Source organism: Eschrichtius robustus, chromosome 1, assembly GCF_028021215.1.
Source record: "Eschrichtius robustus isolate mEscRob2 chromosome 1, mEscRob2.pri, whole genome shotgun sequence".
Classification (NCBI taxonomy): Eukaryota; Metazoa; Chordata; class Mammalia; order Artiodactyla; family Eschrichtiidae; genus Eschrichtius; species Eschrichtius robustus.
This window is the reverse complement of record NC_090824.1, coordinates 182,135,505-182,153,453: the sequence shown is the minus strand read 5'-3', so window position 1 is coordinate 182,153,453 and position 17,949 is coordinate 182,135,505. Positions and strand designations below refer to the sequence as shown.

At 47.3% G+C, this 17,949-nt stretch overlaps 1 protein-coding gene across 3 annotated transcripts in view; it reads left to right on the top strand.

Moving 5' to 3' along the window:
* CCNY (cyclin Y) overlaps nt 1–17,949 on the top strand; it is a 122,655-nt gene that overhangs the window by 46,357 nt on the left and 58,349 nt on the right. Inside the window, exon 1 of one of the 3 annotated variants that reach the window (XM_068560601.1) lies at nt 15,620–15,641. The exons of 1 other annotated variant lie outside the window; for it this stretch is intronic. Coding sequence is in view for 1 of the 2 variants with exons in the window: in XM_068560594.1 (XP_068416695.1) it covers nt 15,980–15,983 (4 nt within the window). In the remaining variant the exon portion in view is untranslated. Of the gene's footprint in view, nt 1–15,619; nt 15,642–15,893; nt 15,984–17,949 lie in introns of those variants that run through there. One more of the 3 variants, XM_068560594.1, reaches the window with a different exon arrangement.

The following is a 17,949-nucleotide window of genomic DNA, read 5'->3' as shown; positions in this document are numbered from 1 at the left end:
TACTAGGCAGAGAAGCAAACTATGTTGAGAAGACTGTGTCTCCCTCAAGGACTTGCTAGGCTGTATATTATGACCAGGAATCACCAAGCTTCTGGCCCAAGTCCAGATCGGGAGCCGTGATGCCGTGTGGCCAGCTGCCTTCGGGAGGGTGGGTCCTGCATCTACCACGGTGAGCCCGCTCGACTGTGGGTGCCCAGGTCACTGCAGTGGTGGCTTCAGTGCCTTCGTTGCCTTTTCTTGAGCTCCCGTGCTGGGAGAGCCCGCCATGCTGACCCAGGCGTGGGTGCCAGCTGTGGGAGCCACGGCCGCAGCTGCTGTCTGGGCGTCTGAAGTGGGGCAGCCGCGCACGGGGAGGCCAGGCCACACACTCCAAGAAGTTTGAGTCACTGAAGTAACCGTTGGCAGCTGGAAAGTAACGGCTGTGAACAGAAAACCAGCTGGTCTCCTGCTCTCTAGAGGCTGGGCCAGAGTGGCAAGAGGGAGAGGAACAGAGCCAGGAGCAGAAAAATGTACTGTGATTCTAACGTGAAAAGAGAAATTGTCTTAATTGAAACTGATGTACAGGTGATTCCTAGGAAAGAAAGACACAGTATAGGGAACGCTTTGAAGAACTCACTGTAAAATAAAAATTAATAATAAAATGTATAGATAAGAGGTATTCTGCCCCTATGCGATAAAGTTGTCTGTGATTCTTACATGACTTGGATGGTACAGAAACACAAAGGAAGAAAAAAAATCAACCTTGTCCTATTCCCCTTGAAGGAGGAAACCATAGATGCATGAGAAGCACTGACTTTTCAGAACAGTGTCAAAGCCCAGAATAAGCAGAGGCTTTCACAAACTCTGGGGACAAAACAGTCAAGAAGGGTCTTACGTTTGGAGCACAACCAAGGAAGAGGCAGGCTCCCCAAGTGGAAGATGATATAAAACAAGCAGCTTGGGTCTCTTCGACATTCCCCGCTGCTCTACTTGCATACCAGCCTGACAGAACTGGATGGAGAGTGAGGGCAGAGATAGGGAGTTGTCATGTTCAGGACAGAGCTCTCTCCCTCTTTTTTTTTTTTTTTTTTTTGGCCGTCCCGCGTGCCTTGTGGGATCTTAGTTCCCCGACCAGGGATCAAACCCGTGCCCCTGAAGTGGAAGCATGGAGTCTTAACCACTGGACCGCTGGGGAAGTCCCTCTCCCTCTTTCTTAAGTGGAGATGTGGAGCCAGTGGAGGCTGAACTTGACCTCTCAAGTTCCCTTCTGCTGTGGAGCCTCTGTTAGAGAATCAAGTTGCAGATACTGATCTTTCAGCCCAAGGATTTCTACCCTTTTAAACCTGTCCCTTCTGTGTTAGTTTTCTACAGCTGTGTAACAAATCACCACAAATTCAGCAGTGAAGAACAACATGTTTATTAAAACACTTTAATAAGTGTAACAATAAATACATTTATTATAGCAACTTCTGTGGGTCATGAGTCTGGGCGTGGCTTAGCTGTGTCTCTGCAGGATGCAGTGGGGTGGCTGAAGGCTTGACTGAGGGCAGGTCTGCTTCCACGCTGACTCACAGCCTAACTTAATCAAATCCAGCGAGAGCGAGAGCGAGAGCAAATCTGTAGCAAGATAGAAGGCACATCTTTTGCAGTCTGATCACAGAACTGGCATCACCTGTATTCGTTGGATTAGGAGCAAATCACAGATCCCACCCACAGGCGGGAAAGGGGATTATGCAGGGAGTGAGTGCCCTCTTAGAGGCGGGAATCATTGCAGGGGAGGGTCTCAGAGGCTGCCTGCAGCACAGTAGAACTCTGAGGTGCTTCTCTTCGTCTTGAGACTTTGGCAACATGCCTTCAAGCAATTTGAGGTCCGTGGTAAAAGGGCTGCCAGAAAAGATGCCAGTGAAGATGAGATGTGATCTGAACTTTGAAGTGGTAGCTCAAGAACTTCCATATTCCAGGGGCTTCGGGACAAGGGACAGTCTGATTGGCAGGAGGTGTGCAACGAGACCTGCTTTTTGGGGTGGTTTGGGAGGTGGAGCTAACTGACACTGCTCTGGAGGATGCAAAGGCTTTTTTCCAGCCAAGAAGGGAGAGGAACAGGGTTAAGCTGGTCACTCTAGGCAGGGAGAGCCGCAGGAGCGGAGGCGCTGGAACTTGACCAGGCGCAGTTTGTTTTGAGGAGAAAGCTAACAGGTTTGTGAGGCTGGTCTTGAGGGACATGGAAGGTCATGAGTGAGAGTGTGGCTGGAAGGGTAGTTTGGGGCAGGTTGTGTTCCATCAGAGGAAGTGGAGCTTGGTCCTGTGGGCAGATGGGGGCTTTAAACCAGGATAATGAATCAGGACTGCCCGCTTCCAGCTAACTTGGCAGGCCTGCTCCCTCCTGTCATGCCTTCAGATGTGGAGACTCAAGTCATTCAGTGGGCCAGGCGAGTGGCATTGCCAGCTCTGAAGAGCTGGTGAGGAATAGTTTTTATTTTATATCTGTCAATAAAAACCAGTTTTTGTAAAAGAGACATCTTTTCGTGATATAGTGTTGTCATGTTGGATGTGAAGAAGAAATGGTCGCTTTTCCCCCATAATTCTTTAAGGAACAGCTTTACACATCATTTTAGCACCTGACTTTTAAAAGGAAGAGAAACTGGCACCCGCGGCACTATCGGCATCACTGATGACACTAGTGAACATTGTGTACTGATCAGCGTCGTGTGACGTGGCTGGGAAGCTTATGGTAGTTGGGTGTGTGTCTGTGTTGGGCTTTGTGTGGCTGTTACCTCTGTCCCGGCCGCCCACCGTTTACTTTGATGAAGCTGGCATTTGTGTGCTTCTGCAGATGTGATATCAGCTCGGTACATAGCACTAGCACTCTATCTAGTCTTGCCCTTTTCAAGGTTGACTCAGAACACTTATTTCCCAGTGGTGATGAGAATTACCGTGGAGGCCCCGTGGATCTCTTCAAGTCATTTGTTGTCTGTAAGAATGGGGAATCCTTTCCATAGAGAAGAAATGGAATCTGGGAGGAGTCATAAAAGAAGTCATGGATCTGGAGAAGTACCGTGCCATGTCGTTACCAAGTGATGTCCAGACTTACTTGAGAAAATGGCAGTGAAGGCACCACAGAGCAACAGTAAGGTTCCCCAATGCCTCCCGGCCTTTTTTATCACGTGAAACTAGGCTGCAGTGATTTACTTGATTGTGATTGTTCTGCTCCAGACATCAGGTGTGTTTGACAGGGGTTGGAGTGGGGCCCCGTTGGAAGGAGGCCCAACACCCCCTGCTTACTTGGCCTCATTGTTCTGGAGGTCGCTCCCTGTGGCCTCTGGGAACGCAATAAATCCGTTCACACAGGTGGCAGTGGGACCTAACTCCAGCGTGGAGGAGCCTGGGGGAGGAAGAGTCAGCCGGAGCACAGAGGGAAGGGAATTCAAGTTCAGGAACATGTCCCTGTGCCTCTTACATTAGGCAGCGTCATTGATGCGAGGTTTCACAACTCATCAACCTTCAAGTCTCAGGGTTTAATACAACTTGCTTGAACAGAGTTATATGCAGGCTAGGTGACCCTTCTTCATCCTCTCTAGGGTCACTTCAGCAGGAGGAGAGAGATGGAAGAGGTACGTTGGAAGTGAGACGCGTCCCTCCTTACAGTCCACTGGCCTGACCCAGTCACTCGCCCCAGCGCATGGCGGGGGTCTGGGGAAGTGGGTGGTGCAGGGAGCGCGTGGAGCACTCGTCCGCCCCCCTGCCTGCCTGGCTTCGACCTCATGGTAGCTTTTCTGGCAGGCAGGTGCATTAGAATCCGTCACCTTTGTGGATCTTGACGAGGGTGTTCTCATCCTGCATGTCCTCCGGGGAGTTTAGGAAGAGCTGGTCCCACAGGCAGCAGAGCGTAGTGGCCCGTGTGGGCTCTAGCACCAGAGTCTGAATTCTTGATCCACCACTGACTGTAACTGTGGGCAAATGATTTACCTTCTTTGTCTCAGTTTATCAGTAAAATGGGGTCACTGATAGGACAGTTGTAAGGATGAAATGCTTATTAAATGACTAAAGTTTATACTATATATAAAATAGACAAACAACAAGTCCTACTATATAGCACAAGGAACTATATTCAATATCTTGTAATAACATAATGGAAAAGAATCTGAGGAAGATGTGTGTGTATATATATATATATATATATATACACACACACACACACACGTATAAACTGTATATAACATATGTATGTGTATATATACATATATAACTGAATCACTTTGCTGTACACCAGAAACTAACACAACATTGTAAATCAACTCTACTTGAATTTAAAAAAAAACGACTAAAGTTTAGAATACTGCCTGTTACCTGGTCAGTACTCATCATCGTCGTCGTCATTGTCAGCCTGAAACTGATCCACTTTTCTTCTGTGCCCGCAAGGCTGTTGGCCCTTTGTGTGCGGGTATGTCAAGAACTAACAAATTATCCTTATGTCTATTTATAGTTTTCTTTTATCTGTGGGGGAAAGAAAAGTTGATGGTCAGTTTCCATTAAAATATTTTAGCATGTTTCTCTTTGTCTTAATGAGAGTTAAACCCCAGTTCCTCAGATGCGTTTGTCAACAGTGGATGCTTTGTAGAACTTCTGGTTGTCGCAGTTTTAATTCTTTGGTGTGTGCCTTCTCTCAGGCGTTTGAGGGAATGGATCTGCATCTTTGAATTATGTTAATTTATTTTAACCTGTGCGCTCCGGTAGTAATGAGGGAGGCAGCTCTCAGAGCTGACTTCGCAGTGCTCTGGGGAATGGTAAGAGATCTCTCTCCAGGCTTCGAAGGTCTCAGCATGTCTCTGGGTTGACAGAGCTGCGAGAGCGAAGAGGAAGCTACCAGAGCTCGTTCACCTCTCCGGCAATCTGTTCTCTGTTCTCTGTTCTCATCAGCTGTTTCCAAAAAGCCTTCAGCAAGATGATGTGTGACATTCAGCTGATACCATTTGCAGCCAGTCTAAAACAACTCTAAACCCGTGGCCTTTTGGAGTGTCTCCTTTGCAAAAGAATCATCCAGTAAAGCTTGAGGCTGAGGTTCTTAAGCGTAAAATGAATTTTGTGCCACAGGCAATCATTTGGCTCCAAATTTGGTGAAGGGCTGAGAGTTGATGTAGCAGAGAGCTCAGTGCTGGCTTGCAGACACTAACGTCTGGGAGCAGGGAAAGAGGGCACTTCCTCCCGTGGCCTGGGCGGAGTGTTGAACGACACCCAGCATGTACCTCATCTGCCTCCATTCGGGACAGAGGAATGGAAGGGTTAGGAAAGCCTCCTGGCTTGATCACCGCATCTTTTCAGGGAAACCTACTGTGGCACGATGCTCTCGCTGCCCGGGAGGGAGAAACCGGACAGACAGGGCAGATACATGCCCACACAGGCATGGGTCAGCCAGCTCCACGGGCCGTGTGCTGCGTAGAGTCACCTCTACGTAGCTCTGGTCTGCATTCAGGCGTGGTCTTGGTCCTGCGTAAAAAGGATGGCAAGTGGGATAAGTGGTAACTGAGAACGCACTGCTGGGACTCAGAGTGGAGAGAGCGCAGGCGTGTGGGACATTGGAGGGTGGAGACGGGCACCGTGGTGGGTCCAGTGTGGCTCTGGAGTCTGACCAGCTGGTGTCACCCCGGCCCACTGCTTCCTCACAGGAGACCAAACCCAGGCAGTTTTTTTCATGCTTCAGATTTCTCCTGGATGGAACGGGGGTACTAATAGTGCTTACGCCATAAAGTGGTTGTGAGTTCACGCATGTCCAGTCCTTTGGATGCTGTCTTGACATACTGCGAGTGTTCAGTTGTGTTATTACTATTATTCAGGAATTCTTGGAGAAAAGTTAATAAAAAGTAGGTTGAGGTTAATTGTGAGGCACCTCTAATGTGATGTGATGCTAAAGAATTTGGACTTTATCCTGTAAGTCTTAAAAAAATTAAGCAAAGAAATGGCATGAAGAAGTGTTTTAGAGATGTTGGAACACTGGCAGAGTGGTCCAGGATGGACCCGAGGTTTCACTGAGAACCTGTTGAAATAATGAATGCAGGTGTGCCTTAGGTGTGCACCCAGGCGGTAGCCATGGGAACATAAAAGAGGAGCTGGAGCTCATTGGACCGTTCCCTTTCTTTGCAGTGTGTATTAGGTGTTAAATTAGAGGTTGAGAGAGTGATTGAATAGCGAAGTTGGAGACTGTCCAAAACTAGATCCCCATAGACACACCATTCATTGTAGTAGTTTCATCCTTAGTCAATCATACACATATATATATATATATATATATATATATACACACACACACACACACACATACATATATATGAATTATATATATGATGTTTTAGGTTTTTATGCTTTCCCATCATTGTGACTGTATTCACTCTGCTGAAGGTAGAAAGTAGGTTGACTGATTACTAATTCCTAGATAAATTTTCTAATTAAAAGAAGAAAGAATTATGGCTGTCATTTGGTCCTGCAAATGATTTCTTTCTTATTCAGTTTTATTTTTCTCTACAGGAAATGTTTGGTGACTCCTGTTCTTAATTTTATCTTTTTCTTAACTGGGGTCCTATGCCTGTGCTTGCCTGATTTTTCCTGTGCTGTCTTTTATAGCTAAAATAGTGGAAGCATTGTCATGTATATAAATTCCAAAAATTTTCATTTGAACCACTTTGCTCCCTAGAGAAATCTGCATCCTGCTTTATCTTTTGTTTGTATGTGGGAGTGTATAGAGCAATGCCTGAGTGACTCATGTCCTGCTCTGTGGGAAGAAAGTTCTGGTATTGTTTGCTTTGTGTGCAGTGGAGGCCGGCTTGTGGGATCTGGCCTCAGTGGTCCTTCCTAATGGGGAGGGAGCTAGCTTGAGAATCTAGGTCCTCCTGGATATTCTGGATCTTTCTCACTGGTGGCGTCTTGTTTCTCTAGAAGGTGTGAAGATGTTGTGATGATATTTTTATGTCTCTGACTTGGCACAGGTAGCTTTTTGGTGACTTTACACCTACTCTTCGGGCGTATCTTCAATTTGCAGTTTAAAAAAAGATGAAAATGGCTGGAGAGCAGTTTGAACGAGGTAAAACCCACACCAGTGATGGGGATTCTGGGGAGTGGAGTGTGGGATCCAGAATCACCTATCTGGTCCCTGATAATCGAATCATAAGGAAAATCACTACCTTACCTCAAAATCTCATTTGAAAATAAAAACAAAGTCTCACCTAAAAAATAGAAACTGAATGCTAAGTAAACTTTAAAAAAAAAAAAAAAGAGGGGCTTCCCTGGTGGCGCAGTGGTTGAGAGTCTGCCTGCCAATGCAGGGGGCATGGGTTCGAGCCCTGGTCTGGGAAGATCCCACATGCCACGGAGCAACTGGGCCCGTGAGCCACAACTACTGAGCCTGCGCGTCTGGAGCCTGTGCTCTGCAACGAGCAAGGCCACGATGGTGAGAGGCCCGCGCACCGCGATGAAGAGTGGCCCCCACTTGCCGCAACTAGAGAAAGCCCTCGCACAGAAACGAAGACCCAACACAGCCATAAAAAAAAATAAATAAGCAAATATGGTTAAGAAAAATATATTTAAAAAAAAAAAAAAGTTTAAAAAAAAAAAAAAAAAGAAAAGTAGCTCTCAAGCTGCAAAAACAGATGCTTTCTTTTGGCAACTTTGCTTGTCAAACCTAAGCTGAATATGAGTGGAGAATAAGTTCTTAACTATTAATTTGGAGTCTAGATGAAAATGAGTCTGAATTCTCATTTCAAAATCCTATTTGGCTGACTGAGGTGAAAAATGTGTCATTGTTTACTAATTCGGAATCATACCCTGTAGCATTTTAAGCCAAATCTGAGCATGTCATGGTCAAATGTAAATGTGCGTATTTCCATTTATTTCTTAATAGCGCAGCCAGCTGAGTTGATAGGCCTGTCGTCTAAGTTGGGCTGTGTTGCCCTTGTGCTGACACCTGCTCAGCTCTGGCGCTGGATCTTGGGTGCAGGACCGCGTCCAGAGGACCTGGCTGAGGACACGGGTGCAGCCACACAGGTGTCCAACAGGCCCCTTCCGGAGGAGCCCACTCATGTGCTTTTCTCGGGTTGTCTTTCTAAGGCCGAGTGTAAGGAGAGGAGATTTCTTCTCTAGGTTGGCATTCCTGGTTTCATGGACACTTTTTTACTTTGTCTTCTCTGGAAGTTACTGTGTCCACACTGAAGGGCAGACAACATGGTGTTTCGTGCTGCTCTCTCTTTAACTCAGTAAATCCCAACTCTTGTCTCCCATTGCTCAGCTTGACGCAGGTTTACGGGACCAGTGCCTTCCAGTCCTGTCCAGGTGCCCTTTCCTGTTATTCTAGACCCTTGACTTTGGTGACCCAGAACTTGCTAGTGTGCCTTCATTGTCTTGTCTGCAGTCTGTGGCCAAGGACTTTTGACTCCCTTTGGTACTTACAAGAGTCAGGTGGTTCTTGTCAGGGACTCCAGTTTCATGCCCCTTGGGCTTTTTTTTGGTCCACCAGAACCGCCCTGCTAGTCTTATCCAGGTGCTGCCGAGCTCTCCTGGCTGGACCCCGTTAGCCTGGAGTCTGAGTGACCCTTTCCTCTAGGTCTGGGCAGCCCCACCCCGTTTTCCTGAGTGCAGTCACTCGTCGTCCTGCAGGATGTCTCCTCCTTCTGCTTTCTCTTCTCTTCTGCTCTCTGTCCTTGCCCACGTGGTAGCCTGCTAGGTTTGAGTGCAGTCTCTCTGCACTCCCTTCAGGTATCTCCCTTCATAACAGCAGCACCAGTACGGTGCTCACTGTAGCCAGACGTGGGTCTCAGTCTTGGGTGCTTTTCGCTGTTTTGCAGATGGGACAACAGAAGTACAGAGAGGGTAGGTCACTGCCCCAGATGGTTGGGCGGCTAAGTCGGCGAAGTGGGATTGGAACTTAGACACCTAGCTCTGGAGCCAGTTCTCTTACCACTGCTGTATACCGCTTGCTGAGTCTTGGTTCCTCTGCTCTCTGGCGCAGTGGTCCCCGGGTGGGCTAGCTCGCTCATGTGTGCTCAGCCACCCTTTAATACAGGCAGGTGTGGTGTTTTGAGCCCTTGCCTAATTGTGTGACTTCGGACAAGCTTTGTAACTTCTCTGATCTGTTTCCTCACCTAACTCAGAGGCATTTGAGAAGATTAACTGTGAGTCAGTAGCAAGGTGCTTGGCACATAATAGATGTTCAGAAAATGGCAGTTATTATGTTTTTTATGAAAAAGTTGAGAACTGTTATTAACTTGAGAAATATGCTAGTTCATGTTTGCAGTTAGTGAGTTTGGGTTTATGGTGGATGGAGCCAAGAAAAGAGACCTCTCAATTTTCATTCAGTTTGGGATGAAGCAAGGCTTTTTTTGTTTTTCTTTTTTCCACTTAAGAGCTAAAGGGATCGGAGAGAATTTTTCCATTCAAAACAGAATACTTTTACCATCTAGTTAAGCCTGAAGATACTGGTTTATCTTTTGCATATCTTTTTTCCCATTTACTTTATCTCTTAACAAACGTTGACTCATTTAATGTCTAGCTAGAGTAAAGGCCCTTACAAAAATTTTTCTCTAAAAGCACAATAAAATAGTATCTGCTTTCATCTAATTGCAGTCTTTGAAACTGACTTCAAATGTTGTTAGGTGGTGCTAAATCATCGGCAGTTACTGCTTTAACTAATGGGGATGAAAAACCGCTTGATCTGTGAACCTCTGTTTTCAGCCTGCTTTGTATGCTGAACCCCCCACCTGCCTCAGTCTCCTAAAATAAGACTGGCCCTCCTCGGTGCTGCTTCATTGGCGTGATGTTTATCTTTCATTCAGTTCGGCTTTCTGTAGTCTTTCATTTACTTAATCATTTTCTACCAAAAGAGGCTTTTGGGGGAGGGGGCATGTATACTGAGGGGGCTGGTTACAAGCAGCGGGTTATTTTGGTGCAACTCAAGGTTTTATGAAGGAGCTTTCCCCCGAGTGTGTTGGTTGGTGGCAGACCTCTCAGCGTGGTTTTGACGCCTGAGTCCTTTTGGAGAACCGTGCAAGGAAACCTTTTGTCCAAGAAGAACTTTGGCCTGCCCGAATTCCTGGAGTACTGGCCATGGCCAGCTCAGGCAAATGATTAAAAACAGCAGCACTCTTTCATAGGTGTACTCCTTTGAAAATTCTCACATTTGCTTTTTCTGAACTTCAGTAAGACTGTACTTATCCAAAGGTTGCTTTTCTGATCACCTAATAGAACTCACGTAGTAGGACATGATGGTTAGAGAAGAGCCCTTCATATGGCCCCCGAGTCCCCCTTCAGTGTGGAGATGAGGAAACCGAGGCAGGGGAGGTGACCCTTGTTCCAGGAACATGCCTGGAACAAGGTGGCGGAGCAGAGTGTGGGCTTGGCCCTGCAGTCAGACTTCCCGGGCTCCCTCCACATCCTGACCCTCCCAGCGTGGGTAGTAACCACCCCCCCACCACCTCCTTCAGAGCAGCTGTGAGCGTTGGACAGGTTAATTCATGTAGAGCCCCACCATAAGCTCTCAAATGTTAGTTACTCTGTTATAATTGTGGTAAATAGCCCTTGCATTTCCACGGTGCTTTGTGGCTTACAGAGCGTTTTCTCACTTGTTCTCTCATCCGATGCTCACAGCATCATCTCGAGGAGGTATGTCTGCTATTAGTGAGTGCTGGCGCAGGGCCACCCAGCGCTCAATGTGTGTGACCAGAGCCTGGTCTTGCAAACTCTCAGGGGTGTTGAGAACCAAGGTGTATGTCCCAGAATGTGCCTGAGTAGATGCATAGAGGTTACAGAATTCATGCTTTGAAACTCATGCATTGTGTGATTGTAGAAATTTCCTTTGCTGATAACCTATCTCCTTTTAGGTACAGTTCTAGAGAAATGTCTAATCCACTTTGTCCTCCAGCTACACGAGCTTGGAAAGTGTTAGTAAAAATGTCAGGTACAGCACTGGTTCTAAAAACAAACAAATAGAACCATGATTTCTTCCCAGCCCCGTAAACTGGCCGGGACCTCAGCCTCCGGGGTTTTCTCTGGTTCTGCAGGGGTCCTGATGCTGTGTGCTGTGCTCCTGGAGTAGCGTGGGTGCCCTGCTTTCACTCCGCACGGGTGCAGTCACGTGTGCGGCCTGGGTGCCTGGGAGGCACACGCTGATCCTCTGCTCCGGAGATTGCAGGCCCCCGTGAGAGGGGGCTCCCTCCAAATAGGATGGGCTTTGGGATTGCAGTTCCCATTTATTTGACTTACTCTTTATTGTTTTCTCCCATTTTGGCCAGGAACCTTGGATGGGCCTAAAGTTTATTGCATTGGTGTCATATTAGATTAAAAGTTCTGTAAATTGGTACAACCTGATTGGAAGGCAACTGGGCAATATCTGTTTAAATTTACTTGTGCCCTATGACTGAGGAATTTCCATTCAAAGGCATTTATCCTGGAAATACTTGTATGCATTTGCAAAGGTCTAGGGTGTTCATCATAGCATTGTTTATAATAAAGCAACTGTTTATTGGAGATTAGTTAAATAAGTTATGGTACATTCCTAGAATGAGATATTGTGTTTGGCTTAAAATGAGTTTTATAAGTACTAATACGAAAGTGTATCCAAAATGAGTAAGAAGGGCTCACTGAAGAACAGTAAGGTAAGAATTGTCCAGGGTTTGTTTATAACATTGTGTAGAGTGAACATGCAGTGAGACCACAGAGGGAGAAACGAATGATTTGATTAGGAAAATTTTTGTTTTGATAGTTCAGAGCAGTAGTGAAGGGAGCGAAGGGAGTGTAACATTATAATAGAGGACTTTCCGCTTTATAAATTTTTACATTTCTGTATCGTGTAAATGTTTAAATAGTTACAGGGGTTGCTTTTGCAGAAAAACTAAAAACAAACTCGGCCAGTGCCATGGCCAACCTTGACCCTGGGTCTCCTCTGGGAGGCTACTTCCTTCTTCATGCTGCCGAGAGGTGCCGGGAGGGCCTGCAGCGTCCTGCTGTCCCCTGGGAGGACTCGGCCCTGGGGTCAGCCAGCAGCGCCAAGAAGCCCCAGGAAGCCCAGTCAGTCTTCTCACATCAGAGACGTTCGCTCAGTTAAAACCCTGGCTCCTCCTCCCCCTCTCCCACCCCAGCACACACCCCACTCACACAGCGGCACACAGTGAGTAACCCCGAGGCCTTTGCTCTGAAACCTTCTCTGCAGACATGCTGTTGTGTTGCCTGCTTTCCCAGTTGGCAGCAGGGTCTTAGGGAAGTCTGATGGTGAGGAAGGAGACGGCAAAACTATAGTGCAATAAACCAAGGCCTCAAAACACTGCACACGTCAAACTCCACTTCACCTTGGTGCAAAGAGCCTAGCGTACCTCAGCAGCCACTTCACTGTACTGGCACTCAGTCGCTGGCGGTTTGTCCCGATGACTGTGGACAGGCGTCGGGAACAGGCAAAATGCTGTTTCAGATACTCTGCTTAGGAAGGCAGGACGGTGGGTAGTACCTTTTAAAAAACACTCTTAAAATTTCTTTAACAGTATGTTATATTACAGCATTAGTTATCTGGAAATTCTGTGATGCTGAACCAGTGGTCTCACTGACTTTAAAGCCAGTATCCATCTCCCTGGAACTCTTTGTCTCAAAAATAAAATGTTAAGTTGAGGCCAGAAATCTTTCTGGAAATGCTTCCACCCTGGTGCAATATTCTGAATTGCCATTTCTGCGTGGACAAGCACTCTGACAGAAAAGACTTCAAAATTTTGTTCTGAGGAAGAAGCCAGATTTCCACCCGTCTGTGCGTCACTTTGTGGTTCCTTTATTTGAGGAGAAGCCATTGTGCCTCTGGAGCTTCCTGTCTCGACCCAGACAGCTGGAACCACAGTCGCAGAAGCCGTTTCTAAGATACATTGGCGCACTCTTCAAAAGTATATCTGTGCCTTATGCGGAGCAGAAATCAGATCCCTTCAATATCTTGGGCTTTGTGTTAGTAATTAAACGCGACAGACCCTATCACAGCTTTACTAAGCATCACTGGAAAAATCCACTGCTCAGGCTGCAGCACGGGGGGCACGCAGCAGGCCATGAATTTTGTCGGGGGACACAGTTGGTACTTGGGTGCACCAAAGCATTCAGATCTTACTTAGGGTGAGGGACTTGGGCCCCTGTTGGGTCTGTCGTGGTGGGGCAGGGGGAGGCTGCACTGCCCGGGGGAGGCTGACCCAGGGCCCCGCTGCTCCCTCTGGCCGCCCCACAGCCTCCCTGACCAGCTCTGCGGCCCGCCGGGCCCGAGCCCATCTCACACCCGTTGAATTGGGAGCTGTTGGTGTGGACGCCGGCGTCAGTATTTTTTAAGCTTCCCAGGTGAGTCTCACGCACAGCCACGTGAGCACGGCTGCCTTGGATGGATTAGTGGGTGGGGAGGAGCCCTCCTCCAAGGGAAGAGGGGGCCGTCACATGTCTGTCACTGTCCCACCCTCACGTCCACTCAAGAAACCAGCATGCCTTTTCTGTTTGACACCTACGCACGTGGGAAGATATCATAAAAAGGGAAGGAAAAGAAACGGAAAACTGGGGTTGAAATGTTAAATGAGACAGAAGCTAAGCTTAACGCAACTGCAGAGGGACCAGAGGACCTGCCGTGACTTGGGGTCTGAGTTTGCAGCAGCCAGTGTCACAGGGAACTCTCCTGGGTTTCACACTAAACCAGGGCTTCCCAGGCTTGATCCCTTAAGCCGGCCCGGGGTATCGGGCACCGCGCCGGGGCTTGCCTGTTTGCATGCACACGCACGCCTGTGTGAGTGTGGTTTGAACCTGCCTCACCACCCCGTGGATCACTGGAACAAAACACTCCTGCATCAGACAGGACAGCTGGAATCCATCAAACACCAGCATTCACAAAACAGTGCACAGTGGAGAAGATGTGTAAGTCAAGGGTGGGCAAGAGTAATACTCTCTACACCTGTTTGTGTGAAAGTCTACAAAAGACGAATCCAGTTCGCAGTGAGTGACAAAGCAGATCAGCGCTTGCCTGTGTCGGGGGGTGAAGGTGGGTGTGTGGATTGGGAAGGGGGCACATGAGCACATTTGAGGTTATGAAAATACTCTGTATCTTGATTATATTGGTGGTCTCACAGTGTATAAATTTGTCAAAACTCATTGAAATGTACACTCAAAATGGGTATACGTTTAATTATATGCAGATTACCTCAGTACAGCTGATTTTTAAAAAAAATAAATTTATTTATTTTTGGCTGTGTTGGGTCTTCATTGCTGCATGCAGACTTTCTCTAGTTGTGGTGAGTGGGGGCTACTCTTTGTTACGGTGCATGGGCTTCTCACTGCAGAGGCTTCTCTTGCTGCGGAGCATGGGTTCTAGGCGTGTGGGCTTCAGTAGTTGTGGCACGTGGGCTCTAGAGCGCAGGCTCAGTAGTTGTGACACACAGGCCTAGTTGCTCCGCGGCATGTGGGATCTTCCTGGACCAGGGTTCGAACCTGTGTCCCCTGCATTGGCAGGCGGATTCTTAACCACTGCGCCACCAGGGAAGCCCCAGCTGATTTTTTTTAAAGTGGACAGGGATGAAGGTGGACAAGGCGTAACCATGAGCAGAGAGAGGGCCCTGGTGTTGCTGTGCGCCAGGGTTTGTATGTCAAGGGTGTTTTTCCAGGGAGGGACGTGGTGGTTTTCTCCGTGCTTAAAATACTTGCTTCCAAAGTGCATGTTGTGGTTTTCCATCGAGGCCGGCAAGGGTGCAATCAAAAAATCCAGTTTCAAAAAACTTACAAAATAAATTGTATTACTCTTGGTAGTTTTTTTCCCCCTTTCTTTGATGCATATGATTGTATGTGTTTACGTCTGGCCTGAGAGTTCATTCCGTGGTGGAGATGGGTCTCCGAATAAACCCACTGTGCTAGCTCCGTGTGTAGCCAGGGCCTGCCCTGGCGTGGAAAGACTAATTAAGCTAAAGATGGTATTTTCTTCTCTTAAAAAAAAGGGCCAAAACAACATGTTTCTTTTCAAGCTCCTGCTGAGCTCCTACTGGTTGGCTGTAGTTGGGCAGAAGTCCAGTGAAGTTGGGGGAAGAGATGGTGGGTCTGCAGCAGACAGACGCGTGCTCTGCCACTCGCCCGTGGTAGCCTTGGGCGAGTTACACAGCCTTCTAACCTCCAGTTTCCTCATTTTAAAATGGATACGATGATAGAATGTTCTTGAAAGCCTTCTGCTAAGAAGTAACTGAAATAATGCATGTAAAACCTTTGGTGTTTTGCCTGGCACATAATAAGTGTTCCATAAATGTTAATGATGTGTGTGTGTAAATATGACAATATTTATTGGTACGCACATTCTCCACGTATGTATATAAGGGAAATCAGTTGTCTCCCACAGAAGCATATGTGTAAATAAATAACATAGGTTACAAGGGAGTTGAGATCAGCTTCTGGGATTTGCCAGGAGTAAGCTGTAGTGTCAGCAGGAGCCTGTCAGAGGTGTTGGTGCAACAGGCTGAAATCAAGTCTCAGATTACATCCTTCATTGAGATTTAAGGAAAAGCAACAAGTCAAGCGCTGACGGTGGCCAGCTAGGAGGGAACCTGGCATCACACGCTGTGTCCCGGACCGCAGCCCCTCCTGAGCCTGGCAGCAGCCACTTAACCAGGACGTCGAAACTTCCCTGGTACCTGGTGGCGAAGGTGGGGAAAGTCACTTTCACAGTCTGTGGGAACGTAAATTGGCTCACTCTTTCTGTACGTGAGTCAGCACATTCTGATTATATGTTATTCTTTTATTCATCTAATAGCTATTTATGACGTACTTACTATATGCCAAGCTTTGGGTTAAAATGGTGAACAAAAACAGATGCTGTCACTGCTGCCGTGTTGTTTATAGTCGGGAGGCGTTGTGGGTGTTAGCTCAGAGCCCTGTGATGAGTGCCGGGGGCGGTCGGGAGAGCCTGCAACAGAGAACCGGCATGGCCTGGGCCCGGGGTGTATTTTACTGCAGACATGACGGCTGAGCTGAGATCTGAGGAATGGGTGGGTACCAGTGGCGGTACGGGGCCTTTTGAGTGGAGGGGAAAGCATGTGGACTGCTGCCTGCCGTCCAGGAGCTACAGGAAGCCCATGTGGCACAAACAAGAGAGGGAGGGAGGGAGGGTGATGGAGGGTGAGCCCTGAGGGGTGGGCAGGGCCAGAAGAAGCCGGGCAGATAGGATGTGGCAGTCCTCTCGGTGTTTACACTAAGAGCTGTGAGAAGCCAGGGAGGGTGTTTAAGAAGAGAGGGAAGGAGGGAGGAACACTTGTCAGAGTTGGAGAGTAGATAGAACAGTCTAGAGTGGAGATGTGGGGGTGAGTTGTGCAGGTGAGAGGTGATGACGGTAGGATTGAGCTAGTGACATTGGCAGCACGTGTTGGACGCATGAGGCAAGGGAACTGTGTTCTGGTTTGAGCAACTGCGTGGTGGTTCTGTGAACTACAGGGAACCGTGGAGAAGAGAGCGCTTGGGACACATCCAGACCGTCTCTCCTTTCTTCAATCAAAATAATGATAAGTTAACTGTTTAGATGAACACGTGGCTGTCCTGGAGGGGAATGTAATTGACCACAGACCAGCATGGCACCAGGAGCTTGAATGAAGCACCGTTTGCCTGGCCTTTGAGGTAGTAGATTTAGGGACTGGTCAGATGTACCGAGGAATTGCCAGCTCCTCTCCTGACTCTGACTGCATTTCCTGGGTCTGGGATTTTCTTAGGCTACAGAGAGAAAGAATCTTGGGCAATTGTCCTTATTCACTGCACTCTAGAGGCAGCTCTGTGAGGAAGTAGCTTTATGCTTCTCCAGTATGCTGAGTTCACATGTGATTTACATCTGTAGGAGATTAAAATGGTTTATAAATTATGGGGTCAGGTGAGCTAGGTTTGGGTATTGGGTCTGCCAGTTTCTAGCTTTGAGACATTGGGCCAGTTGTTTAGGTCTCTCTCGGCCTCCACATTTCCGTTGGTAAAATAGGGATCAAAAGACCTACCTTTATAGGATTGCTGTAACTAGCTACATTGGGACTTTGTTCACTTGTACCGTACACAACCAGCTTAACTGACTCCCTGTCTCTAGTGGTACAGTGGTGGGCAGAGGAGGGGAGGATGGTGGTGGGTGGGGACAAAGCAGGTTTTCGTGTCAGCAGAGTGCATGCATTTTGTTAAAGCAGGTATTTGGGTTATATAAATGCCTTTCAAACACTTATGAGTGACTTTTTTTTTGAGATAATTAACATTGAAGGGTAAGAGACTTGAATAAATGATATATCCCTATATTACTTATATGGATAAAAGGATGGAATAATATTGTCTTTTTTATTTTTTAAAGAAACAAAAAGCTAAACATAATTATTCTTTGTTTTTTGTGGTGTTTCTTACCACTTGTTTATGAGAACTAACGTGTATACTTTTTACTTAGCAGAGAGTGGCTGCAGAAGTGTGCTGTCGGGGGGTCGGGAGTAAGGACAGGCGTGGGACTGGTCCAGAAGCTTCCTTTTTCCTACACCTTGCTTAACAATCAGTTGACCTTAGACATTCTTGTTTTCCTGGGGAATGACATCTGCATGCCCTTATCCAGACGATTCCCAAACATGTACTTCCAGATTTGGCCTTTTTCCTTAGCTCTAGACAGGGGTCAGCAGACATTTTCTGGAAAGGGCCACGTGGTCTGTGTCTTAACTGCTTAGCAGAAACAGCCGCAGACAAGATGTACACGAGCAGGCCACCCCTGCTCCAGACCCTTCCTTCCCATGCCTCCTACAATGTTTCTCTCCCAACTCTCCTAGAATAAGCTTTGAGGTTTCTGAGTGGAGCTTATGCCAGTGTTCTAGACCTCTGTTCCTGACATCCAGTTTTTGAACATTTGAACTTTGGAACATCTCCTCCAGGCAGTCACCTGTGGGAAGAAAAAAAAAAAAAACCTCAAAATAAAGGATGTCCAGCTCTTGGAAACAGAGATGCTAAGCAGCA